The sequence below is a fragment of the Macaca mulatta genome, chromosome 7, assembly GCF_049350105.2.
Source record: "Macaca mulatta isolate MMU2019108-1 chromosome 7, T2T-MMU8v2.0, whole genome shotgun sequence".
Lineage (NCBI taxonomy): Eukaryota > Metazoa > Chordata > Mammalia > Primates > Cercopithecidae > Macaca > Macaca mulatta.
This window is the reverse complement of record NC_133412.1, coordinates 147,023,983-147,050,359: the sequence shown is the minus strand read 5'-3', so window position 1 is coordinate 147,050,359 and position 26,377 is coordinate 147,023,983. Positions and strand designations below refer to the sequence as shown.

The 26,377-nt window shown below is 43.2% G+C and overlaps 1 protein-coding gene across 10 annotated transcripts in view; it reads right to left on the bottom strand.

The window, feature by feature from the left end:
- Positions 1 to 22,300, bottom strand: part of PTGR2 (prostaglandin reductase 2) — a 43,136-nt gene extending 20,836 nt beyond the window's left edge. For 3 of the 10 annotated variants that reach the window (XM_077941461.1, XM_001091894.5, XM_015144082.3), the window contains exons 1-3: positions 22,187 to 22,300; positions 14,499 to 14,582; positions 12,737 to 12,855 (exon numbers count right to left, since the gene is read on the bottom strand). In XM_077941461.1, coding sequence (XP_077797587.1) covers positions 12,737 to 12,855; positions 14,499 to 14,535 — 156 coding nt within the window. In that variant the 5' untranslated portion in view covers positions 14,536 to 14,582; positions 22,187 to 22,300. Of the gene's footprint in view, positions 1 to 12,736; positions 12,856 to 14,498; positions 14,583 to 16,232; positions 16,448 to 20,661; positions 20,785 to 21,723 lie in introns of those variants that run through there. The other 7 variants (XM_077941460.1, XM_077941458.1, XM_077941459.1 and 4 more) reach the window with 7 other exon arrangements.
- Between the last annotated feature and the right edge of the window lie 4,077 nt (positions 22,301 to 26,377).

Sequence of the window (26,377 nt, the reverse complement as noted above, 5' to 3'; positions counted from 1 at the left end):
GAAACTCCGTCTCAAAAAAAAAAAAAGAAAAGAAAAAAAGAAAAGAAACTTGCCACGAGGGTAGATTCTAAGTGTTCTCACCACAAACAATAAGTATGTGATGTAATCCATGTTAATTAGCATGTTAGCTTGATATAACCACTGCACAATGTAAACGTATTTCTTTTTTTTCCTTTTCTTTTTTTTCATGTGGAGTTTCGCTCTTGTTGGCCAGGCTGGAGTATAATGGTGCAATCTAGGCTCACTGCAACCTCCGCCTCCTGGGTTTAAGCAATTTTCCTGCCTCAGCCTCCCGAGTAGCTGGGGATTATAGGCATGCGCCACCACGGCCGGCTACTTTTGTGTTTTTAGTAGAGACGCGGTTTCTCCATGTTGGTCAGGCTAGTCTCAAACTCCCAATCTCAGGTGTTCCGCCCGCGGCCTCTCAAAATGCTGGGATTACAGGCATAAACCACCGCGCCCAGCCTGTAAACATTTTAAAACATCATGTTGTATACCATAAACATAAACTTTTTTTTTTTTTTTGCAGATGGAGTGTTACTCTGTCACCCAGGCTGGAGTGTAGTGGCACGATCTGGGCTCAGTACAACTTCCGCCTACTGGGTTCAAGCGATTCTTCTGCCTCAACCTCCTGCGTAGCTGGGACTACAGGCATGCGACACCACGCCTGGCTAATTTTTGTATTTTTAGTAGAGATGGAGCTTCACTATATTGGCCAGGCTGGTCTCGAACTCCTGACCTTGTGATCTGCTGGCCTCGGCCTCCCAAAGTGCTGGGATTACAGGTGTGGGCCACTGCGCCTGGCAACAATTTTTATTTGTCAATAAATTTGTTTTTAAATAAAAAATTTAAAAATTGCGGTGACAGTTGCAAAGAAAGCTCTGTGAGTATTCTAAAAGTCACTGAATTGTACATTTAAATGCATGAAACGTATGCTAGTAAATAAAGCTAAAAATTTTAAAGAATTACTTAAGGAAATTGAAGTAATATTATACACATTATACTAGCAAAAAGTAATACAAAATAGTGTTTTGATGGTTTCAAAGAATTGTGGCCAATTAGGTACACTCACATGTTGCTGATACTATAAAACTATTTTTTATGGAAAACAAACTAGCAACACATACACCATAAAACTTGATTTCTTTCAGGCTAAGGATTCTGTCTCCCCAGTGGAAATAACCCAAAAAGTAGTGAAGTAATTTTTATACAGTTGCTCATCCCAACTTCAGACCAAGGACTCTCCCTATTTCATGCCCCCTAACCTCAGATGAGTGCTCTCTTCACCCCTCGAAGACAAGAGTGTCACAGTGGGACCACACCCCGTCTCAAGAGGAGAGCTAACAACTTCTCTGGGTAGTAGTCAAGGCTCTCTTCCTCTGTGGCTCACTCTTGCCTCTATCATGAAATCCAAAATGTAGAGGACCACAGCATGGACCAGGAAGTGGAAAACATGGAAGGACGCCTGATCCCATGTGGTTCAGTGTACCCAGGTAAAACCGGGTAAAAGACGAAACAGAGAACTGATGCAGAAGCTTCTGTAAGAATACATTTGCTTCTGCTTGTGTGCCACCTCCCACGTATTCCTTAAAAGCAAGTGCAGCCATAGACACTGGCCAGACCAAGTGCCTGACACTAAACACAGCTAGTAGGAAAAACGGAAATAAGTTCTCTGAGATATAGGAAAAAAATCTACTTTTTCCTCCTTTCACTCACCACTCAACACTTTTAAAAACAGATGTGGTGGGGTATTTCCCCATACACCAACTAAGCAGTTCTGCAGAGGACATCAACTGGGTGTCCCCTAATTCCATTCAGCTCAACTGTGACACTGTCTACCTGGATATAGTGTCAGGTCCCACAGATTAAAGGCTCAGTCCCACAAGACTGCACCTACTTCAGATGCCAATCTCAAGCCCTAGGTTATGGTCTGTGCTTCTGACAAACTGGCTACAAATCAGGGTCCCCACTCTACTCTCTCCTTTGGTTTCATTTGCTAGAGCACCTCACCGAAGTCAGAGAAATACTTTACTTACATTTACTGTTTATTATAAAGGATATTACAAAAGATATAGATGAATAGTCAAATAAAAATAAAAATTAAAAAAAAAGACAAAGAACAAAAATTAATTAAAAAAAAAAAAAAAAAAAGATGAACAGCCAAATAGAAGAGATGCATGGGGTAAGGTGTATGGGAAAAGGTACAGAGTTTCCACACCCTCTCCAGGTGCACCACCCTACAGGAATCACCATGTGTTCAGCTATTTGGAAATTCCTCAACAAGGTCCTTCTGGGTTTTGATGAAGGCCTCATTATATAGACATGATTGATTAAACCGAATAAAAGTTCCAACTCTCTGAGCATATGGTTGGTTGCCTTGGTAACCAGCCCCCATCCTGAGGCTATCCAGGAGCCCCCCAACCACTTGTCATCTCATTAGAATATAAAAAGACACCTTGGAGATTCCAAAGGCTTTAGGAATTGTGTGCCAGCAAAGAGCAAGAAGACCAAATACTTCCTATTATAAATCACAATATCACACAAGTAATTCCCTATAGCTAAACAATGATGTCTCAGAACAGAATGTTATTAACCACCAAAATAAAAATATTTGAACTAGTTTTCCCATTAAAGTCACTTAAAGAATATGAAAGCACACCTATAAACCCACCACTTTGGGAGGCTGAGGCAGGAGGATTGCTTGAGGCCAGGACTTTGAGACCAGCCTGGCCAACAAGCAAAACCCTCTTCTCTATCTTCTCTATCAAATGAAAATAAAAAATTAAAAAAATTAAAAACAATATGAAAGCCAAGTTGTAGATGCACATTAAAGATAATCATGTAAAATACTGTGTACACATAATGATTAATTTTAGTTGTGAATTGGAATGATATAAAATCTCAATTATTTAACGTTTGTTAGACTCCCTTTTCCCTTTTAAAGCTGCTTAAGAAGCCTGGTGTGGTTGGTGGCTCATGTCTGTAATCCCAGCACTCTGAGAGGCCAAGGCAGGCAGATCACCTGAGGTCGGGAGTTTGAGACCAGCCTGGTCAATGTGGCGAAACCCTGTCTCTACTAAAAATACAAAAATTAGCTGGACATGGTGGTGCACGCCTGTAATCCCAAACTACTCAGGAGGCTGAGGCAGGAGAATCACTTGAACCCGGGAGGCAGAGGTGGCAGTGAGCCAAGATTGTGCCACTGCATAGAGCAAGACTCTATCTCAAAAGAAAAAAAAAAAAAGGTGCTTAGGGTTTTTCTATTTTTAAGAGTTGGGGTCTTGCTTTCTACCCAAGCTGGATTTGAACTCCTGGCTTCAAGCCATCCTCCCGTCTCAGTCTCCCAAGTAGCTGGAAGTATAGTCCCAAGCCACCACACCCAGCCAATTCTTTTTATTTTTTTTCTGAGACAAGAGTCTCTCTCTGTCGCCCAGGCTACAGTGTAATGGAGTGGCACAATCTCAGCTCACTGCAACCTCCACCTCCCCGGCTCAAGCGATTCTCCTGCCTCAGCCTCCCAAGTAGCTGGGATAACAGGCGCATGCCACCATGCCCGGCTAATTTTTGTATTTTTACTAGTGACGGTGTTTCACCATGTTGGCCAGGCTGGTCTCAAACTCCTGACTTCAAGTGATCCACCCGCCTCGGCCTCCCAAAATGCTGGGATTACCAGCATGAGCCACCTTGCTCAGCCTGATTATTTTTTTAAAGGAATGATGCATAGAGAATGTCTAGTGGAAGTATCCCAAAGTGATTTTTCTTCCTTCCTTTATGCAATTAACATTGAATAAACATTATGCTAGTCACTGGAGATAGTGATAAATACAAAACTTTGTTTTCATAAACTTTTTTGTTTTTTTGTTTTGTTTTTTTTTTGAGGCAGGGTCTCACTGTGTTGCCCAGGCTGGAGTGCAATGGCACGATCATGGCTCACCACAGCTTCGACCTCCTAGGCTAAGTGATCCTCCCACCTCAGCCTCCAGAGTGACTGGTGCACCTTAACACTCCTTTTTTCGGTATTGATGGCATCTTTCTATGTTGCCCAGGATGGTTTCAAACTCCGGGGTCAAGTGATCCTCCTGCCTCAGCCTCCCAATGTGCTGGGATTATAAGTATGAACCATGGCACCCAGACCATAAACTGACTTTTTATTAGGGAAGACAGATAATCTAACAATTACACACATGTAATTATTACTTTCAATTGGGATAAATGCTGAATGTCAAGAGGAAAATATAAAAGAGAGGTCTAGACGAGTCTGAGGGTTCAGGGTGATTTACCAAAGGAAATCTCTTTAAAGCAGGCATCTAGGGAATAACAGGGATTACCAGGTAAAGAGAAAGGAGTGGGAGGAGGCTTTTAGATAGAGGGCCAACATGTATGAAGGCTTGCTTTAATATGTACCCGGGACTCTGTTTTAACCAGGTATGGTAAAATGATAGATACGAAGACAACTGCCTTGAAAGAAGAATTTCTTACAGTTGCCAAGGAGGGGAGGGCACAATATGCCAAGAAGGGTCGTATGGGGAAGCATGAGAGTTGGTCACGAGGGCAAAGGAGCGAGGAAGAGCATGGGCCAGAGTCTTTTTTTTTTTTTTTTTTGGAGGAAGTATCTTTGGTTTCCACAGGGAAGAAGGGGCAAGGCAGGGTAGGTAACCTTGAGCAGATTACATGACAGCTTTAATAACATCAGAGAGCTCTGATATACAGGGGTGGTTCTTAAGTTGTGCAGCATCTGGCCCTGGGGTGATTTAAGGCAGGGGAGTGTGAGTTAGATACAGGAGGAGTTTAGGGATATGGGCTTTGGATTGGTTGGTTTGTTTATGAATGGCAAGACTCAAATGCAAGTTGTTATCTCTAAAAATAAGCAAATCCTGCCAGGGACAGTTACTCTAGGATTCACAAGCCCCCTAAAATGTGAAAACATCCTAAAATACACTAAATTAAAAACATGATCAATACAAAGATTAAGCAGAAGGGGGCACTGATGTGTTACAAAAGAAAGACATCCCCTGAGGCAACAGTGTGAGGGTAATTGGCAGGTTTCTCTGAGCCTGGACAGGTAAAGGAGTCAGGTTATGTAGCTTCTTTTTTTTTTTTTTTTGAGACAGAGTCTTGTTCTGTTGCCTAGGCTGGAGTGCAGTGGCTTGATCTCGGCTCACTGCAACCTCCACCTCACGGGCTCAAGCAATTCTCCTGACTCAGCCTCCCAAGTAGCTGGGACTACAGGCATGTGCCACCACGCCTGGCTAATATTTTTTGTATTTTTAGTAGAGACGGGGTTTCACCATGTTGGCCAGGCTGGTCTCAAACTCCTGACCTCAGGTTATCCACCCACCTCGGTCTCCCAAAGTGCTGGGATTATAAGCATGAGCCACTGCGCCTAGCCCAGGTTATGTAGTTTCTTAGATCATGTCAACGCTGATTGGTCTCAATTCCAATGGGAAGCCATTAAACCACTTTAAGCAAGGTGACACAATTAGTTGCTGTTATAAAAAGAATCACTCTGGCACTCTGGCTGCAGTGTGAAAAATGGCTTAAAGGGGCAACGTGTGTATGCAAGGGTACCTACCCTATTAGGAAAGAAACAATGGTAATTCAGACTAGGTAGACTTCTCTGGAACTACTAAGACATGGACTGAATTGAGAGGTATTTAGGAGGTGGGACCCACAGGACTTCGCAGAGGCAAAATTCTCAAGACGGTGCTTTCTAGCATGAAATGAGTAAGTAGACAAAATATTTACTTCCCTGGAGGAAAAAGATGTTTTTTGGTTTTTGTTTTTGCTTTGAAGTTGGGAGTGTTCTAAGTGAAGATCATTAACTCAATTCATATTATAATCCTATTGTTCCATCATTTTTCCTCCCCTAAAATCTTTTTTTTTTTTTTTAAGAGAAGGGTCTTGGCCAGGTGCGGTGGCTCACACCTGTGATCCTAACACTTTGGAAAGCTGGGGAAGGCAGATTGCTTGAGCTCAGGAGTTCTGGGCAACATGGCAAAATGCTGTCTCTACAAAAAATACAAAAATTAGCCAGGCATGGTGGCACATGCCTATAGTCCCAGTTACTCCAGAGGCTTAAGTGGGAGGATCACTTGATTCCAGGAGTTCGAGGTGGGGCAATGAGCCGTGATCACACCACCATACTCCAGCTAAAGGGACATAGTGAGATCCTGTCTCAAAAAAAAAAAAAAAATGTGATTTGGTCATGAGGGCTCTGCCTTCATGAATGGACTAATGCCATTATGGCAGCAGTGGGTTCCAGATAAAAGAATGAGTTTGGCTCTTTCCCCATGCTCTTGCTTGCACTCTTTCTTTTATTCTTTCTTTTATTTATTTATATATTTTTTGAGATGGAGTCTCACTCTGTTGCCCAGGCTGGAGTGCAATGGCGCAATCTCAGCTCACTGCAAGCTCCACCTCCTGGGTTCAAGGAATTCGCTGCCTCAGTCTCTCGAGTAGCTGGGATTACAGGCGCCCACCAACACACCCAGCTAATTTTTGTATTTTTAGTAGAGACAGGGTTTCACCATCTTGGCCAGGTTGGTCTTGAACTCCTGACCTCATGATCTGCCCGCCTCAGCCTCCCAAAGTGCTGGGATTACAGGCGTGAGCCACCATGCTCAGTCTATTTTTATTTTTCAGAGACAAAATCTTGCTCTGCTGCCAATGCTGGAGTGCAGTAGCGTGATCATAGCTTACTGCAGCCTCAACCTCCTGGGCTCAAGGGATTCTCCCACCTCAGCATGCCGAGTAGCCAGGACTGCAGGCACATACCACCATGCCTAGTTAATTTTTGTTTTTTTTGGGACAGAGTGTCACTCTTGTTACCCAGGCTAGAGTGCAATGGCACGATCTCGACTCGCTACAACCTCTGCATCCCAGGTTCAAGCGATTCTCCTGCCTCAGTCTCTTGAGTAGTTGGTATTACAGGCACCTGCCACCATGCCCATCTAATGTTTTTTGTATTTTTAGTAGAGACAGGGTTTCACTATGATGGCCAGGCTGGTCTTGAACTCCTGACCTCAGGTGACCTGCCCACCTCAGCCTTCCAAAGTGCTGGGATTACAGGCGTGAGCCACTGTGCCCGGCAAATGTTTTTGTAGAGACGTGGTCTTGCTATATTGCCCAAATTTGTCTTGAATTCCTGGCCTCAAGTGATCCTCCAGCCTTGGCCTCCCAAAGTGATGGGATTACAGAGATGAACCATTGTGCCTAGCCTCTTTTTTTTCTTTCTTCTACTGTATAGCTACTCAATTTATATGCTCTTGCCCTTCTACTTTTCGCTATGCGAAGACACAGTTAGAAGGCCCTTGCCAGATCCCAGTGTCATGCTCTGGAACTTCTCAGCCTCCAGAACCATGAACCAAATAAATTTCTGTTCCTAATAAATTATCTACTTTGTAGTAATGTATTAATAAGCGCATAAAACAAACTAAGACAATAATGAACCAATCAATAGAATAAAAAGCAAAAACCACGATTGTCAATAGGTATGGAAAAAGCGTTTCACAAAATCCAATACCTCTGCTGGGGGAAACGGAAAGTGGTGATGGCCACACAACACTGTGAATGTGCTGTGTGTGTATGTTTTTTCTTTTTTTTTTTGAGATGGAGTCTCGCTCTGTCACCCAGGCTGGAGTGCAGTGGCAAGATCTCTGCTCATTGCAAGCTCTGCCTCCCGGATTCACACCATTCTCCTACCTCAGCATCCCAAGTAGCTGGGACTACAGGCACCCGCCACCATGCCTGGCTAATTTTTTGTATTTTTAGTAGAGATGGAGTTTCACAGTGTTAGTCAGGATGGTCTCGATCCCCTGACCTCATGATCTGCCCGCCTCGGCCTCCCAAAGTGCTGAGATTACAGGCGTGAGCCACCGTGCCTGGCTGTGTGTATGTTCTTAATGCCAATGAATTGTATACTTAAAAATGGTTAAAATGGTAAATTAAATTATTATATATATTTCACACCAATAAAAAAAAATCCACACCCTTTCATGATAAAAACACTCAACAAACCAGAAATAGGAGGAAATTCCCTTAATCTTATAAAGGATATATACAAGAATCCTACAATGAGCCAGGTGCATTGGCTCACGCCTGTAATCCCAGCACTTTGGGAGGCCGAGGTGGGCAGATCATGAGGTCAGGAGTTCAAAGACCGGCCTGGCCAACATAGTGAAACCCTGTCTCTACTAAAAATACAAAAATTAGCCGGGCATGGTGGCACATGCCTGTAATCCCAGCTACTCGGGAGGCTGAGGCAGAAGAATCGCTTGAACCTGGGAGGCAGAAGTTGCAGTGAGCCAAGATCATGCCACTGCACTCCAGCCTGGGCAACAGAGTGAAACTCCGTCTCAAAAAAAAAAAAAAAAAAAAAATCCTACAATGAACATCATACTTAATGGTGAAAGACTGAATGCTTTCTCCCTAAGATCAGGAACAAGACAAAGATGTGTACTCTCAATACTTCTACTCAATACTATACCAGATATTCTAGTAAGGGTAATTAGGCAAAAAAATGAAATAAAAGGCATCTATATTGGAAAAGAAGAAGTAAAACTACATTTATAGATGACATAATCATGTACATAGAAAATCCTAAGGAATCCACCAAAAAAAACTATTAGCACTAACAAACAAGTTCAGCAGGGTTGAACAATATAAGATCAATATACAAAAATCAATTGTATTTCTACATTAGCAATGAACAATCTTAAAACGAATTTTTTTAAAATTCCATTTATAATAGCATCAAAAGAATAAAATACTTAATAAATTTAAAAAAGAACAAAACTTGTACTCAGAACTACAAAACATTATTGAAAAAAAGTAATGAACACCCAAATAAGTAGAAAGACATCATGCATTCATGGATCAGTGTATTAGGATATTGTTTTTATCAGAATTCTCCAGAGAAACAGAATCAACAGCATACATACATATATATGAAGAGATTTATTATAAGGTATTGGCTCATGCAATAGAGAGGCTGAGAAGTCCCATTATCTGCCATCTGCAAGCTGAAGACTCAGAAAAGCCAGCAGTGTGGTTCCAATGAATGAGAGCAGGTAAGCTGACAGTAGAGATTCTAGTCCAGGTCTGAAGGCCTGAGAACCAGGAACTCCGAGGACAGGAGAAGAATGATGCTCCAGCTTAAGCAGTTAGAGTTAGTTCAACCTTCTTCTCCTTTTTTTTTTTTTTTTTTTTGAGACAGAGTCTTGCTCTGTCACACAGGCTGGAGTGCAATGATGCAATCTTGGCTTACTGCAATCTCCGCCTCCTGGGTTTAAGCAATTCTCTTGCCTCAGCCTCCTGAGTAGCTGAGATCACAGTTGCCTGCCGCCACACCCAGCTAATTTTTGTATTCTTAGTAGAGATGGGGTTTCACCACGTTGGCCAGGCTGGTCCTGAACTTCTGACCTCAGGTGATCTGCCCACCTCAGCCTCCCAAAGTGCTGGGATTACAGGTGTGAGCCACCATGCCCAGCAACCTTCTTCTACATTTTGCTCTCCTTAGGCTCTCAATGGACTGGATGATGCCCACCCACATTAGAGAAGGACATCTGCTTTATTCAGTCCACCAATTCAAAAGCTAATCTCTTCTAGAAACACCTTTGCAGACACACCCAGAAATAACATTTAACCAGCTATTTAGACATCCCATGGCCTAGTTAAGTGGACACATAAAATGAATCATCACAGAAGACAATACTCCCCAAATTGATCTACAGACTCAAAGCAATCCCTATCAAAATCCCTATCAAAATCTTCTGTGCAGAAATTGACAAGATGTTTCTAAGGTTCATATGAAAATTCATGGGACCCAGAAGAGCCAAAACAATCTTAAAAAAGAAAAACAGGCCAGGCGGGGTGGCTCACCCACCTGGGTGATCAAGACCATCCTGGCCAACACGGTTAAAACCCTGTCTCTACTAAAATACAAAAAAATTGTTCAGGCATAGTGGCTCATGCCTGTAATCCCAGCACTTTCAGAGGCCGAGGTGGGTGGATCACCTGAAGGTCTGGAGTTCAAGACCCGCCTGGCCAACATGCTGAAACCCCATCTCTGCTAAAAATACAAAAAATTAGCCAGGTGTGGTGGTAGGTGCCTGTAACCCCAGCTATTTGGGAGGCTGAGGCAGGAGAATTGCTTGAACCTGGGAAGCAGAGGTTGCAGTGAGCCAAGATTGCACCATTGCACTCCAGCCTGGGCAACAAGACTGAAACTTCTTCTCAAAAAAAAAAAAAAAAAAAATTTGCCAGGTGTGGTGGCATGCGCCTGTAGTCCCAGCTACTCAGGAGGCTAAGGCCGGGGAATCACTTGAACCTGGAAAGCAGAGGTTGCAGTGAGCCAAGAGAGCGCCACTGCACTCCAGCCTGGCGACAGAGCAAGATTCCATCTCAAAAAAAAAGAGGAAAATCAAATTGGAAGATTCACAGTTGCTCATTTCAAACTTATTACAAAGTGACAGTAATTAAGAGAACGAGGTACTAGCATGACAGATACACAGATTGATAGAATAGAGTTGAAAGTCCAGAAATAAACCCTCACATTTATGGTCAATTGGTTTTCCACAAGAGTACTAAGACAAACCAGTGAGGAAAGAATTATCTTTTCAACAAACAGTGCTGGTTCATGTCACTTCGTGGTCACATATTTCTGGTCTCTCAAAAAAAAAAAAAAAAAAAGTGCTGACATGACTGTATATTCACTTGCAAAAAAATGAAGTTAGGTCAGGTGTGGTGGGCTTGCACCTATCGTCCCAGTTACTTGAGAGTCTGAGACAGGAGAATCACTTGAGCCCAGGGAGTTTAAGATTGCAAACAAGAATGAGTTGGGCCCTGTGATGGATAATTTTAGGTGTCAACTTGACAGGATAGAGGGATGCCTAGATGGCTTGTGAAGCATTGTTTCTGGGTATGTCCTTGAGGGTGTTTTCAGAGGTAACTAGCATGTGAGTCTGTGGACTATGTGGCAAAGATCTGCCCTCAATGTGGGTGGGCACCATCCATTCAACAGGAGCCCAGATGGAACAAAAAGGCAGGTGAAGGACAAATTCTCTCTCTCCTGCAAAGCAGGACACCCTTCTGCTCCTGCCCTCTGACATGAGAACTCCAGGTTCTTCAGCCTTTGGACTCTGAGACTGCACCCATGGCTTCCCGGGCTCTCAGGCCTTGGGACTGACAAGTATACCAATGGCTTCCTTGGTTGTTGGGCCTTCCAGCTTGGACTGAGCCATGCTACCAGCTTCTCTGATTCTCCAGTTTGCAGACAGCCTATCATGGGAACTCTCAGCTTCCATAATCTCATGAGCCAATTCCTCTTACAAGTCCCCTCTCATATACATGTGTGTGCATGTCTGTGGGTGCATGCCTATGTGTGTGTTTGTGTTTCTGTCTCTCTAAAGAATCTTGATTAATACAGACTCCTTCCTCATACTCATACACAAAGTTTAACCCAAAATGTGTTACTGACTTAAATGTTAGAGCAAAACTATAAAACTCTTAGCAGAAAATATAGGACTATTGTGCTTCAATGGATACCATCAAGAGAATAGACAACCTACAACATAGTCTTGCTGTGTTGTACTCCAGCCTAGGTGACAGCGGCCAATTTCCCTACTGCAGCAATCTGATTCCAAGCACTGAGACTTTTAAGACAGGATTTTGCTCCATCACCCGAACAGAAGGGCAGTGGCGCAATCATGGCTCAATGTAGCCTCAATCTCCCAGGCTCAAGCGATCCGCCCACATCAGCCTCTCAAGTAGCTAGGACTACAGGCACAGGCCACCATACCTGTATAAATTTTTAATTTTTTGTAGATATGGGGTCTCACTCTCTTGTCCAGGCTGGTCTTGAACTCCTGGGTTCAAGCAATCCTGCCCTGGCCTCCCAAAGTGCTAGGATTACAGGCAAGAGCCACCATGCCCAGCCGAGACTCTTAATAGCAAGGGGTAAACTGACATATAGAGCTGTGCTTTTCATGGCCATAGGAAAAAGTTAGAAGTAAAGAAGAGACTGTATGACCTCTGGGAAAAGTAAAGCAAGACACCAGCTCATAGAGCCAAAGTCCCTGTGCCTAATGGCTTCTTATCTGCAGTCTTCGGCAATATATGCGTTTTCAATAAATCTTCTTTATCTAGAAGTAGCATAAGTGAGTCTGTTCCTTTCAAAAAGAGATCAAATACAGGGCTGAGCACAGTGGCTCATGCCTGTAATCCCAGCACTTCAAGGAAGCCAAGGTTAGAGGATTGCCTGAGCCCAGCAAAACTGAGACCAGCCTGGGCAACATAGCTAAACCTCATCTCTTAAAAACAAGAAAAAGTAAAGAAAAGGAGGTCAACTAGAAATAAATAAAGATCTCATACATAGCCTCTCTTATAAAGTGGATCTGAAAGAATGTGCAATCTCATTTTACCATCTTCAAGCTTTATTTACTGAATTTGCAATCCTATTTTACTATCTTCAAGCTTTATTTACTCCTAGGAAGTAATCTGAACATTTGAAAGCACCTGAATCATATATATGTGCTACTATTATCTGTCCCCTCTACAACATTCCTTATTACACTAGTGAATAAAAACGAAGGCAATCTATAATTAAAAAGTATCAATATATAACTGCTCAAATATTTACCAATCTATAAGGGACTGCACAGTAAAATTCAGATACAACAACACAAAAAATAATAAAATAAAGTTATTTTTCACCAAGTTACAACATCTTGATTCTTACCATGTAAGGATCCACAGAAAGATAAAGAGTTCTAACTTGCACTTGTCCTTCATTAATATTATCTGGTAAACAGACTTCTTCCATTCGGAAATTCTCTGCCACTGGATTACCATTTTTTCCTAAAATATTAGGCAAAAATATAAACTTAAAAAAAGCTACTTTACTATTTATTATTATTATTATTATTTGAGACAGAGTCTTGCTCTATCGCCCAGGCTAGAATGCAGTGGCACGAGCTCAGCTTACTGCAACTTCTACCTCCTGGGTTCAAGTGATTCTCCTGACTCAGCCTCCCGAGTAGCTGGGATTACAGGCGCGCACCACCATGCCTGGCTACTGTTTTGTATTTTTGGTAAAAATGGGGTTTCACCATGCTGACCAGGCTGGTCTCGAATTCCTGACCTCTTGATCTGCCCACCTTGGCCTCCCAAAGTGGTGGGATATACTTATTAAAGGGTCACTCTAGGATTCAGAGCACTTCCTTTTAAAACAGGCACAAGGGGCCAGGCGCGGTGGCTCACATCTGTAATCCCAGCACAGGTGGATCACGAGGTCAGGAGTTTGAGACCAGCCTGGTTAACATGGTGAAACCCTGACTCTACCAAAAGTACAAAATTATCCAGGCATGGTGGTGCACACCTGTAGTACCAGCTACTTGGGAGGCTGAGGCAGAGGAATCGCTTGAACCCGGGAGGTGGAAGTTGCAGTGAGCCGAAATCGTGCCACTGCATTCCAGCCTGGATGACAGAGCGAGACTCTGTCTCAAAAAAAAAAAAAAAAAAAAAAAACAGGCACAAGTAAATCTATATTGTTTTGTAATTCTTCTGTAACTATAGAAATGACTCAGTACGTATTTCTTTTTTTTTTTAGAGACAGGGTCTTACTCTGTCACCCAGGATGGAGTGCGACTAAACTTTCCTTCCTCATTTTAAGAAGCAAATAGAAACTTAAAGGAATACAAAAGTAACAATAATAAAGTCTGAAAAATTAGGAAATTAAAAAATTAAAAAATTTGAGGCATGAGAAAAATTTGTAAGAAAAGATCATCATTATAGAAACTTAAACGAATATAAAAGCAATAATAATAAAGTCTGAAAAAATAGGAAGTAGGAAATTAGAAAATTTGAGGTATGAGAAAAATTTGCAAGAAGGAAAGGTTACCAGTAGAAGGTACTCATCTTCAGATATGTTTAATGCATATTTACTCTTCATAGAATTATTACATTTATAAGGTGGGAATAGTACATAAAGATCTTAATCTAACTGCTCATTTTACTAAAATTGAGTTCAGAAAAGTTAAGTGACTTCCCCAAGTGGGCAGCAGTGATCCAAATCTCTCAGGTTCTTTCCATACCTGTTTTTATGATGCAGTTTACATGTCAGCACTGATATAAGTTAGTACATTTCACATAAAAAAGAAAAGCAAATTTTAAGACCAATAATAGCATACTCTAAAGAAACAAAAGCCACGTATATTTGTAATGTAACCTTTGTGATGTTACGATTCCAAAATAACTTTATTTCATCAACAAATGCCTGAATAAGTTACCACTTGAAAAACCAGTACACTGTTTAAAAATGGCCTTGATAAGCTAACACTTGAAAACTACCACATCATTTAAAGAGTTTCTTCTAATATCTCTACTAGTGTTAATATCTTACTACCTTAATTTACCACATGAACATCACATTAGTTTTTATTCCTCCATTTGCATTAGTAATTATCAAAGATCACAGCTGTTCATTCATCACAAATACATACCAGGTCGAGAATTCAGTACCACTCTTTGAACAATCATCGCTCTGGTTGGGCAGTGGTTTCACAAGATTTCTGTATAAAATACTCCTATAAATAGAAAAAATTTTAAATCACAAATAAGATTTGAAGTATTCAACAATTTAAAAATAAAAAAGAAGTCCATTTGTGTTTCCCAATGAAGGGGAGAAAAATCACATTTAGGATCCAAAAAGATAAACTCTCCTGTCAGTTTGCCTCCTAAAGCAAATACATGAAGAAAGACTAAATCTAGTTAGAATTTTTAACTAATAGGAACAAGTTCACTGAAGATTAAGTGGGGCAAAATGTTTGTTTGTTTATTTATTTATTTATTTTGAAGACAGAATCTCGCTCTGTTGCCCAGGCTGGAGTGCAGTGGTGTGATCTCTGCTCACTGCAAGCTCTGCCTCCCGGGTTCACGCATTCTCCTGCCTCAGCCTCCTGGGTAGCTGGGACTGCAGGCGCCCGCCACCATGCCCGGCTAATTTTTTTGTATTTTTAGTAGAGAGGGGATTTCACCGTGTTAGCCAGGATGGTCTCGATCTCCTGACCTCGCGATCTGCCTGCCTGGGATTACAGGTATGAGCCACTGCACCCGGCCCAAGTAGGGCAAAATGTTTTTGGTATCAGATAATTCTCATCTTCAAGCACACCATCATGAATAAGCCTCCTATGACTCGATTAAAAGAAAACACCACAAGGCTGGTTCAAAGGTAGTGAGTTACCTCAACTGATTATTCAGTCAGTAACAGGTCAGACCCCTTTGTTCTACTCTTTCCTCCTTCTCAGTACTGCACTTGACTTGTTTTTAAATAAAGACAAGAAAAAAACAAAACAAACAACATGATATATTCCTCCAGAGCTAGCAGTTAATCTAGTGGCAAAATAAAAACACTTACTATGGCTGGGCACGGTGGCTCACGCCTATAATCCCAGCAATTTGGGAGGCCAAGGCGGGTGGATCACGAGGTCAGGAGTTCGAGACCATCCTGCCTAACACGGTGAAACCCTGTCTCTACTAAAATTACAAAAAAATTAGCCGGGCGTGGTGGCAGGCGCCTGTAGTCCTAGCTACTCCAGAGGCTGAGGCAGGAAAATGGCGTGAACCCGGGAGGCGGAGCTTGCAGTGAGCTGAGATCCCGCCACTGCACTCCAGTCTGGGCAACAGAGCGAGACTCCATCTCAAAAAAACAAAAAACAAAAAACACTAACTGCTTAATTGATATGTAATCCAATTTTTTTTTTTTTTTTTGGAGTCAGGGATGGAGTCTCACTCTGTCACCCAGGCTGGAGTGCCGTGGCGCAATCTCAGGATCTCAGCTCACCGCAACCTCTGCTTCCTCAGTTCAAGCGATTCTCCTGCCTCAGCCTCCCAAGTAGCTGGGATTACAGGTGTACACCACGATGCCTTGCTAATTTTTTTTTTGTATTTTTAGTAGAGACGGGGTTTCACCATGTTGGCTAGGCTGGTCTTGAACTCCTGACCTCAAGTGAACTGCCTGCCTCAGCCTCACAAAGTGCTGGGATTACAGGCGTGAGCCACCAAGCCCAGCCACGTAACCAAATTTCCAAAGGCTCTTCTATTTGTTTATCAAAATAGAAATTCCTTTGCCTTCTTATCAGTGGTGAATTTAAAAAAAAAAAACAAAAAAACGGAAATTCCTTTATAGTTTAGCTAACAATAAAAGTAACATATCAAAGGAATTTAAAAATCCTTACCTTAGAGGAAATTCCATATCACAATATGGCCAATAAGTAAAGGATCAGTTTATTCTGTTTTGTTTTATTTTTTGAGATGAGGTCTTGCTATGTTGCTCAGGCCGGTCTTGAATTCCTGGGCTCAAGTGATCCTCCCATCTCAGCCTCCCAAAGTGCTGGGATTACAGGCATGAGCCACTACATCTGGCCAGTTTATTCTGGATTTACAATTTGAGCTAATGAAGGAAGCAAAAGAAGTTCCAGTACTAGCACTATCTGACTTGTTGAAAATCACTTTGCTTACTTTATCCACCAGTGAAAATTAGAAAATCAAGCCCTTGGGCCGGGCGCGGTGGCTCAAGCCTGTAATCCCAGCACTTTGGGAGGCCGAGACGGGCGGATCACGAGGTCAGGAGATCGAGACCATCCTGGCTAACACGGTGAAACCCCGTCTCTACTAAAAAATACAAAAAAAAAAACTAGCCGGGCGAGGTGGCGGGCGCCTGTAGTCCCGGCTACTCGGGAGGCTGAGGCAGGAGAATGGCGGGAACCCGGGAGGCGGAGCTTGCAGTGAGCTGAGATCCGGCCACAGCACTCCAGCCTGGGTGACAGAGCGAGACTCCGTCTCAAAAAAAAAAAAAAAAAAAGAAAATCAAGCCCTTAGTGTTACTATGTGCCAAGCACTGTTGTGAGTGCTTTGTACAGCTTGACTACTGGGATACATGCCGAGAAATGTGACATTAGGTGATTTAATCATTGTGTGAACATCAAAGTGTACTTACACAAACCTACATGCTACAGATGACAGTAGACACCTAGGCTACATGGTTTAGCCTATAACTTCCAGGGTACAAACCTATATGGCATATTACTGTACTGAACGCTGCAGACAACTGGAACACAATGGTATTTGTGTATCTAAACATAGAAAAAGTACAGTAAAAATATGGGGTAAAAGATTTAAAAATGGGCTGGGCGCGGTGGCTCACCCTTGTAATCCCAGCACTTTGGGAGGCCAAGGTAGGCAGTTCACCTGAGGTCAGGAGTTCCAGACCAGCCTAGCTAACATGATGAAACCCTGTGTCTACCAAAAATAAAAAAAAAATTAGCCGGTGGGTAGGTGGCACACGCCTGTAGTCCCAGCTACTTGGGAGGCTGAGGCAGGAGAATCGCTTATGCCCTGGAGGCAGAGATTGCAGTGAGCCAAGATTGCGCCACTGCACTCCAGCCTGGGTGACAGAGTGGGACTCCGTCCCCAAAAAACCAACAACAAAAAATTTTTTTAATGGTATAGTTATATAGGGCACCTTACCATGAATGGAGCCTACCAGATTAGAAGTTCCTCTGGATGAGTCAGTGAGTGAGTGGTAAGGGAATGTGAAAGCCTAGGACATTACTGTAGGCTACTTAGACTTTATTAACACTATACACTCAGACTACACTAAATTTCTTTTCTTTTTTTTTCGGAACGGAGTCTTGCTCTGTTGCACAGGCTGGAATGCAGTGACGCAATCTCAGCTCACTGCAACCTCCACCTCCCAGGTTCAAGCGATTCTCCTGCCTCAGCCTCCCGAGTAGCTGGGATTACAGGCACATGCCACCATTCCTGGCTAATTTTTGTATTTTTAGTAGAGACGGGGTTTCACCATGTTGGTCAGGCTGGTCTCGAACTCCTGACCTCATGATCCACCCGTCTCGGCCTCTCAAAGTGCTGGAACTATAGGCATAAGCCACCGCACCTGGCCCCACTAAATTTCTTAAAAAATAGAGTAATACTCCAGGCGTGGTGGCTCATGCCTGTAATCCCAGCACTTTGGGAGGCTGAGGCAGGTGGATCATTTGAGGTCAGGAGTTCACAACCAGCCTGGCCAACATGGTGAAACCCTGTCTCTACTAAACATACAAAAATCAGTCGGGCATGGTGGTGCACTTCTGTAATCCCAGCTACTCGAGAGGCTGAGGCAGGAGAATTGCTTGAACTCAGGAGGCGCAGGTTGTGGTGAGCCGAGATTGCGCCACTGCACTCCAGTCTGGGTGACAGAGTGAGACCCTGTATGTATAAATAAATAAATAAATAAATAAATAAAGTAATTGCACTATAATGTTCTGATGACTATGACATCACCAGGCAAGAGGAATTTTTCTTTTTTTTTTTTTTTTTTTTTTGAGACGGAGTCTCGCTCTGTCGCCCAGACTGGAGTGCAGTGGCGCGATCTCGGCTCACTGCAAGCTCCGCCTCCCGGGTTCACGCCATTCTCCTGCCTCAGCCTCCGGAGTAGCTGGGACTACAGGCGCCCGCCACCACGCCCGGCTAATTTCTTTTTGTATTTTTAGTAGAGACGGGGTTTCACCATGTTCGCCAGGATGGTCTCGATCTCCTGACCTCGTGATCCGCCCGCCTCGGCCTCCCAAAATGCTGGGATTACAGGCTTGAGCCACCGCGCCCGGCCAACAAGAGGAATTTTTCAGTTGCATTATGTTATGGGAGGCTCATCGTCTGTCATTGTTTGAACCATCATCATGTGGCAAATGATTGTATAATCTCACTGGTTGTGACAGAACAGCTAGTTGCCCTCAGTGACTATCCTCTCCTACTGGACACTATGTTGCCCAGCTAAAAGATTACATTTTCTAACTCCCCCTTGAAGCAAAACCCAGCCATCACAGATTTAAACATAAACACTATGTCATTATTACACCTAATAGAAGTAATAGTACAAGTAATTCCTTATCATCATCTAATGCCTAGTGCATATTCAAATCTCCTGATGTTTCAAGGATGTCTTTTTACATTTGGTTCATTAAAATCAGAATTCAAGGCCCACATACTACAGTTTGAGTCTCCCTTCCCTATTTCATGCCCTTGATTTGTTTCATTACTTTGTCTGTAGAACGTTCTTTGACTGCTTCCTCATGGTGTCATTTACCATCACAAGGTAAATGACTAGCTTTTAAAGAAAGAAGGAAATGTCTCTTCTATCTCCTTCCCTTATCTATGACTGCTAGTTACATCCAGAGGCTTGATTACTTCAGGTTCAATTTTTTAGGCAAGAATCTTTAAGGGTGGTGCCACATCCATTCATCACACCAAGAGGTCCATAATGCCATGCAGGGCTACACGTGTTTTAAAAAGAAAACTTTCTACAGAATCACCATATGTGTCAATTATATAAGGATTAAAAAGCCAAAGTTTTCCAAATTAAGTGGGTCTAAGAGTCCTTAAGTAGTAATAGAACCATAATGGCTAAATTTTCAAAGTAGTCTTTCCAAATGAAATGTCATATTTGCCCTCTTATCTAATTACTGTCAATGGTATGATTTCTTTAAAATATTAATATGTATATTATAGATTTGTCCAAACACTGCTTATCAGCATGAAAAATATACTATTAAAGTTCTCCCACTCTGTATTAAATTAGAAACTTTTCAAGTGTCAAATACTACAATTAATACAGGATAATTGTATGATATCCCTCCACAGTACCAAAAAAACACACATTTACAATATAGATAACTTGGCTGTGCACGGTGGCTCACACCTGGAATCCTAGCACTTTGGGAGGCTGAGGCAGGTGGATCACTTGAGGTCAGGAGTTTGAGACCAGCCTGGCCAACATGGTGAAACTCCGCCCTACTAAAAATACAAAAATTAACCGGGCGTGGTGGTGGGCGCCTGTAATCCCAGCTACTCAGGAGGCTGAGGCAGGAGAATAGCTTGAACCTGGGAGGTGGAGGTTGCAGTGAGCCAAAACTGAGCCATTACACTCAAGCCTGGGGGACAAGAGCGAAACTTTGTCTCAAAAAAATAAATAAATAATAAAAATAAAACATGGATAACTGGATTTAGTCATAAAATTAACAGCTAAAATAAGACACACCAAGTTCCAAGATCTGAAAGAAGGGGAGATTGCTAAATTCATCCCAAGTAGGGGAAAAAAACTCAGCAAATCCTATTTGCCTGGGATGCTATTCCTACTTGGTGCTAATATTCCAAAATAATAACAGATGAATTTGCTCTGATGTGATGATAAAGAGTGTGTTGAGTGTTTACCTTGCAGCCTGGAAAAAAGAAAGATCATTTAACCAGGAAGAACAGCGTACTTGTCCTGGTTCTAACCAGGTAGGAACTTGGAAAAAGTCCCTTCTGTCAACCTGTTTCCTTAATATTCCTAAACGCCAGGAACTGAGCAAAGACTCATTCATTAGCCTGTTTAAACCACCTCCCCCACCCCCATCCCCAAAAAACTGTGAGGTTGGTAATATCATCCTCTCAATTTTATAGATGAGAAAAGGGGCCGGGTATGGTGGTTTAAGCCTGTAATCCCAGCACTTTGGGAGGCTGAGGTGGACGGACCACCTGAGGTCAGGAGTTGGAGACCAGCTTGGACAACATGGCGAAACCCCACCTCTACTAAAAATACAAAAATTAGCCCGGCGTGGTGGTAGGCACCTGTAATCTCAGCTACTCTGGAGGCTGAGGCTGGAGAATCACTTGAAACCGGGAGGTGGAAGTTGCAGTGAGCCGAGATCATGCCATTGCACTCCAGCCTGAGTGATGAGAGCAAAACTCCGTCTCAAAAAAAAAAAAAAAGAGAAAAGAGAAAAAAAAAAAAAAAAGAGGCACAGAAAGATTGAATAATTCGCCCAAGGTCGCAAAACTTGTAATAACGCTAGAACCCATACTCCAACGCGGCACCTACTATTTCAATCACATTAGCTTCTTAATACCTTTTAATACCCTTATTTCGTGCAATTTTTCTGCCACTAGCAACTCTGTTGACCACACCTTGTTATAAAACATGTCTTTCCGGGCCCAACGTTGTGGCTCACACCTGTAATTCCAGCACTTTGGGAGGCTGAGGTGGGAGGATCACTTGAGGCCAGGAATTTGAGACCAGTCTGGCCACCATGGCAAAACCCCACTCTACTAAAATACAAAAATTAGTTAGGCGTGGTGGTGGGCGCCTGTAGTCCCAGCTACACCGTAGGCTGAGGCTGGAGATTGAGGTTGCAGTGAGCCGAGATCCAACCACTGCACTCCAGCCTGGAAAAGAGTGAGACTTTGTATCAAAAAACAAACAAATCACATGTCTTTCTGGATCTCTCTGCCAGTCTTCTCCTCCCCTTCCGGTTTTCTGGTCTCCTCCTTCCCCTCCCGAAGTCTTGCATGTGGAAACTCCTATCTGGCTCTTCCCTTTCTCAGTGACCTCACTGACCTCTATGGCTCCTGCTACCAACCACTTTATATGGAAATTGATAATAATTTGCGTCTCTGGCCCAGAATTTCAAACTAACTGCCCAGATCGTCAGCGCTAAGAGGATAAGGACTCGTCTTTCTTCAATGATGTGACTCCAGGCCGGGCGCGGTGGCTCACGCCTGTAATCCCAGCACTTTGGGAGGCCGAGTCGGGCACATCACGAGGTCAGGAGATCAAGACCATCCTGGCTAACACGGTGAAACCTCGTCTCTACCAAAAACAACAAAAAATTATCCAGGCGTGGTGGCACGCACCTGTAATCCCAGCTACTCGGGAGGCTGAAGCAGGAGAATCGCTTGAACCCGGGAGACGGAGTCTGCAGTGACCCGAGATCAAGCCACTGCACTCCAACCTGGGCGACAGAGCAAGACTCCGTCACACACACACACACACACAGAAAAATGTGAGTCCAATCCCCTAAGCCCGGCACATGGTAGGTGCTCAACTAATCTGTGTTAAATGAAAGTTCCAGAGGCACCTCAAACACAATTACGTCAAAACCTCAGGTTGCTTTCCCCCAAGAATTCAAAAAAACACCCCAAAACCTGCTTCAAAAAGAAGCTTCTGCTTCTCAGTGTTCTGGGCAATAACGCCAGTGTCCCCGGTAGATCCGGGAGGACGCCTGGAAGTCACCCTGGTTGAGTCTCCTCCCTCCCCGCTGAAGCCCGAAGCAGCTTCAGGAGCCACAGTCGCGGCGGCCGCTCGCGCGTCACTGACCGTAGTGGAGCCCGGGCAAACGAAATCTCGCGTGATTTGCCGGAAAGCTGCTGTACTCCACGACCCCAGCTCGTCCCCAGGCCGCGGCCCTCCGACCGCAGTACGCAGGCGCGCGGCTAGGCCCGGCTCCGCGCCCCCTCCCCTCCCAGGGGCGGGGTTTGGAAGCTTAGGGAAGATTCCCGGGCGCCCCACGTTTCCGGGAGAAGCAGGGGAAATGCAGCACGTCAGGGGAGAGTAACTAGTCTGGATAAAGTGCGTTAATAACTTAACTGAGATTGGTTCCCTGTGGCCGCCCCTACTGCCTTGACCCAAAAAGCAAATCTTGCAACCTTGACCGGCGAGTTCACATTTAGCAGTCCTTGAAGAAGCTGTATTAGTTTTGTGGATTTCTCCCTGAACCTCGATTGGGAAATCATAGTGAGAGAGGGACTGTCAAGCCTACTCCTTGTTGTATAGACGGGAAACTGAGTCTCGGAGAGCTGATGTGATTGGATCACCTACCTTTCAGCTGGTTAGGGGCAGTGCTGAAATAAAACGCCTGTCCCCGGACCCTGATCCTGGGCCCCTTTGCGCCTCTTTTATTTCACAAAGAATACCAAATTCCTCCAAGATTACCCAGGGTGGGCTGATTTCTCAATTTCATTCATTGTTAGTTGTCTCCTTTTGTGCTGGACTGGGTTGAGCAAAGTGTATACCTAGGACAGCTTCGGATCCTCAGGGACTTAAGACCCTAAGAAAGATCATGTGAATTAGGCAGGTATAAGAATTGCTTGTATTCACGTGAGAGCTAATAGCTCAGCACAAGTCACGCATGGAGTAGCTGAAAGATGACGAGGTTGGTGAGCAAGGGAATAGTGATCGAACAGGTTGGAGCTGCTGGTAGCTTTATGTCTGAATGTTTTTGCTTCTTTGGGAAAGCTTCAGGAAGGACTAGAAGAATTATACTACTTTGCAAACATTTTCAGACAGGAGCTAATCTCTTTTATCTGTCATGGACCGGTAGACAGATCTTCAATGCCTTTTGTAATGACTTAAACCAAATGATGAAAAATAAAATGCTCAAATAGACAAAAGGTAGTAGTATAAAATAAAGGTAATCTAGAACCTGATTTAAAAGAAACACTCATTCAAAATAGAAAAGAAACCCTGCAATATTAAATTAGTTTTGGGGCTGGGCGCGGTGGCTCACGCCTGTAATCTCAGACCTTTGGGAGGCACAGGCAGGTGGATTGCTTGAGTCAAGAGTTCGAGACCAGCCTGGGCAACGTGGTGAAACCGCGTTTCTTCAAAAAATAGAAAATAAAATGAAATTAGCCAGGTGTGGTGATGCTTGCTGGTAGTCTCTCAGCTGCTCGGTAGGCTGCAGCGAGCCTTGATCACACCACTGCACTCCAGCCTGGGTGACAGACTGATACCTTGTCTTAAAAATTTAAAATACATGTATATTAATTAGTTTTAGCTCTCTTGATTCTAGGGTCTGTGAACTCCTTGTAACAAGTGTGATTTTTCTCACCAAAATTAGTTCCCAAAAATTCAATAAATGAGTAGAGGATTTATATGTACATTTTAATCTTGTTTATCCCCTACTTCTAAATTTTCTCTAACACCAGGATTACTATCATTTATATAATGCTTAGTTTGAGTTGGATAATGCCTTATATGATTTTTTGCCTACACGATTTAATTTTCAAAACAGCCCTGTTACTATTATTACCATTTTACCAATGAGGAAACCAAAGTTAAACCAGTTAAGTACTAAGTCAGGTTAAGTAACTAATAAGTAAAGGAGCAAGTTATCCTCCCTCAGTCCAAGCACCTGACCCTTTGTTATATTTGCCATAAATCTGGAATTCCCTACTCCTCCCCCTTTGCAGAACTTTGTACTGCCCCCGTCTCATCATTCAAGGAATTCCTGAGAATCATTTTCTTTTTTTTTTTTTTTTTTTTTAAGACGGAGTCTCTCTCTGTCGCCCAGGCTAGAGTGCAGTGGCACGATCTCCGCCTACTGCAACCTCCGCCTCCCAGGTTCAAGCAACTGAACCTACTGAGTAGCTGGAACTACAGGCGTGTGCCACCACACCCAGCTAATTTTTGTATTTTTAGTAGAAACGGGGTTTCATCATGTTGGCCAGGCTGGTCTCAAACTCCAGACCTCAGGTGATCCACCCACCTTGGCCTCCCAAAGTGCTGGGATTAAAGGCGTGAGCCACCACACCTGGCCCTGAGAATAATTTTCTAGACTTCACTAGAAGGAAGTGTCAATTATTCTCATCTCCATCTTATCAAAAAAAATACATAGTATATATTGTTTCATTCAATCATGATAAATATAGGCCAGGTACAGTGGTTCACACTCATAATTCCAGCACTTAGGGAAGCGAGACAGGAGGATCACTTGAGGCCATAAGTTTCAGACCAGCCTAGGAACATAGGAGACCCCAGAAAAAAAGTAGCCAGGTGTGGTGGCACACACCTGCAGTCCCAGCTACTCAGGAGGCTGAGGCAGGAGAATCACTTAAACCCAGGAATTCCAAGTTGTAGCTAGCTATGATCTCACCACTACATTCCACATAGGTACCAGAGAAGACTTCGTCTCAAAAAAAAAAAAAAAAAAAAAGTCCAGGCACTGTGACTCAAACCTGTAATCCCAGAACTTTGGGAGGCTGAGAGGTAGGAAGATCAATTAAGCCCAGGAGTTCAACACCAGCCTAGGCAACATGACAAAACCCACCTCTACATAAATTTTAAAAATTAGCCTGGTATGATGCACGTGCCTGTTGTCTCAGCTACTTGGGAGGCCAAGGTAGGAGGATCACTTGAGCCCAGGAGGGCGAGGCTGCAGCGAGCTGTGTTTGCACCACTGCACTCCAGCCTAGGCAACAGAATGAGATTCTGTCTCTTAAAAAAAAAAAAAAAAAAAAAAAAAGCGTAATAAATATAACTACTTGGCCAGGCACAGTGTCTCACGCCTGTAATCCCAGTACTTTGGGAGGCCGAGGCAGGCGGATCACGAGGTCAGGAGATTGGGACCATCCTGGCTAACACGGTGAAACCCCGTCTCTACTAAAAATACAAAAAAATTAGCCAGGTGTGGTGGTAGGCGCCTGCAGTCCCAGCTACTCTGGAGGCTGAGGCAGGAGAATGGCATGAACCCAGGAGGCAGAGCTTGCAGTGAGCGGAGATTGCGCCACTGCACTCCAGCCTGGGCGACAGAGCGAGACTCAGTCTCAAAAAAATAAAAAAATAAAATAAATAAATATAAATACTTAATCTGATATGTTTGTATACTCATTAAATTATGTTTTCGTTTTTTTATTCATTATTTTTAAATGAAAATAACTTCATATGATAGCAAATTACTTAGGAGAAATCATTCAAGTTTGACCAACCTGCATGATATATGACAGTGCAATATCAAAGATTATTGGATGCTAAATAAAACATTTTTCCATGGAGGTGATAATTGTTCATAATGACACAAATTCATACCCAAACATACATCGTAAAGAAATAACAGAACAAGGTAGGAGATAAAAACCGCACCTGGCTAGGCTCAGAAGCTCATGCCTGTAATCCCAGCACTTTGGGAGGCTGAGGTGGGCGGATCACATGAGGTCAGGAGTTCGAGACCAGCCTAGCCAACATCGTGAAACCCTGCTCCACTAAAAATACAAAATACAAAAATACAAATACAAATAAAACTACAAAAAATTAGCCGGGCGTGTTAACAAGCACCTGTAATCCCAGCTACGCAGGAGGCTGAGGCCAAAGAATGGCTTGAACCTGGGAGGCAGAGGTTGCAGTGAGCCCAGATCATGCCACTGCACTCCAGCCTGGACGACAGAGCAAGACTCCATCTCAAAAAAAAAAAAAGAAAGAAAAAGGGAAAAAAAAGAATGCTGTAACTGAATCCTGTGACACTCAAGCTTAAATAAATGCTTTTTCATAAAAATTGAGTATTTAGAAAAAGGTCATATTTCTGCCTATTACAAGGTGGGTTCTCTGGAAAGCAGACTCTGATGGGGAGTTTGGTATGCAGGATGTCTATTACGGAATACCTTTTGACTCAATACTTACAGGAGGAAGAGGAAGAAAGCAGGACTGGGCAACAGGAGAAGTTGAACTCCACGGGGAGCTTGGAACTAACATGGCCAGTCAGAGTTTTCCTCTGTTGGACCTGAAGTTTCTCCC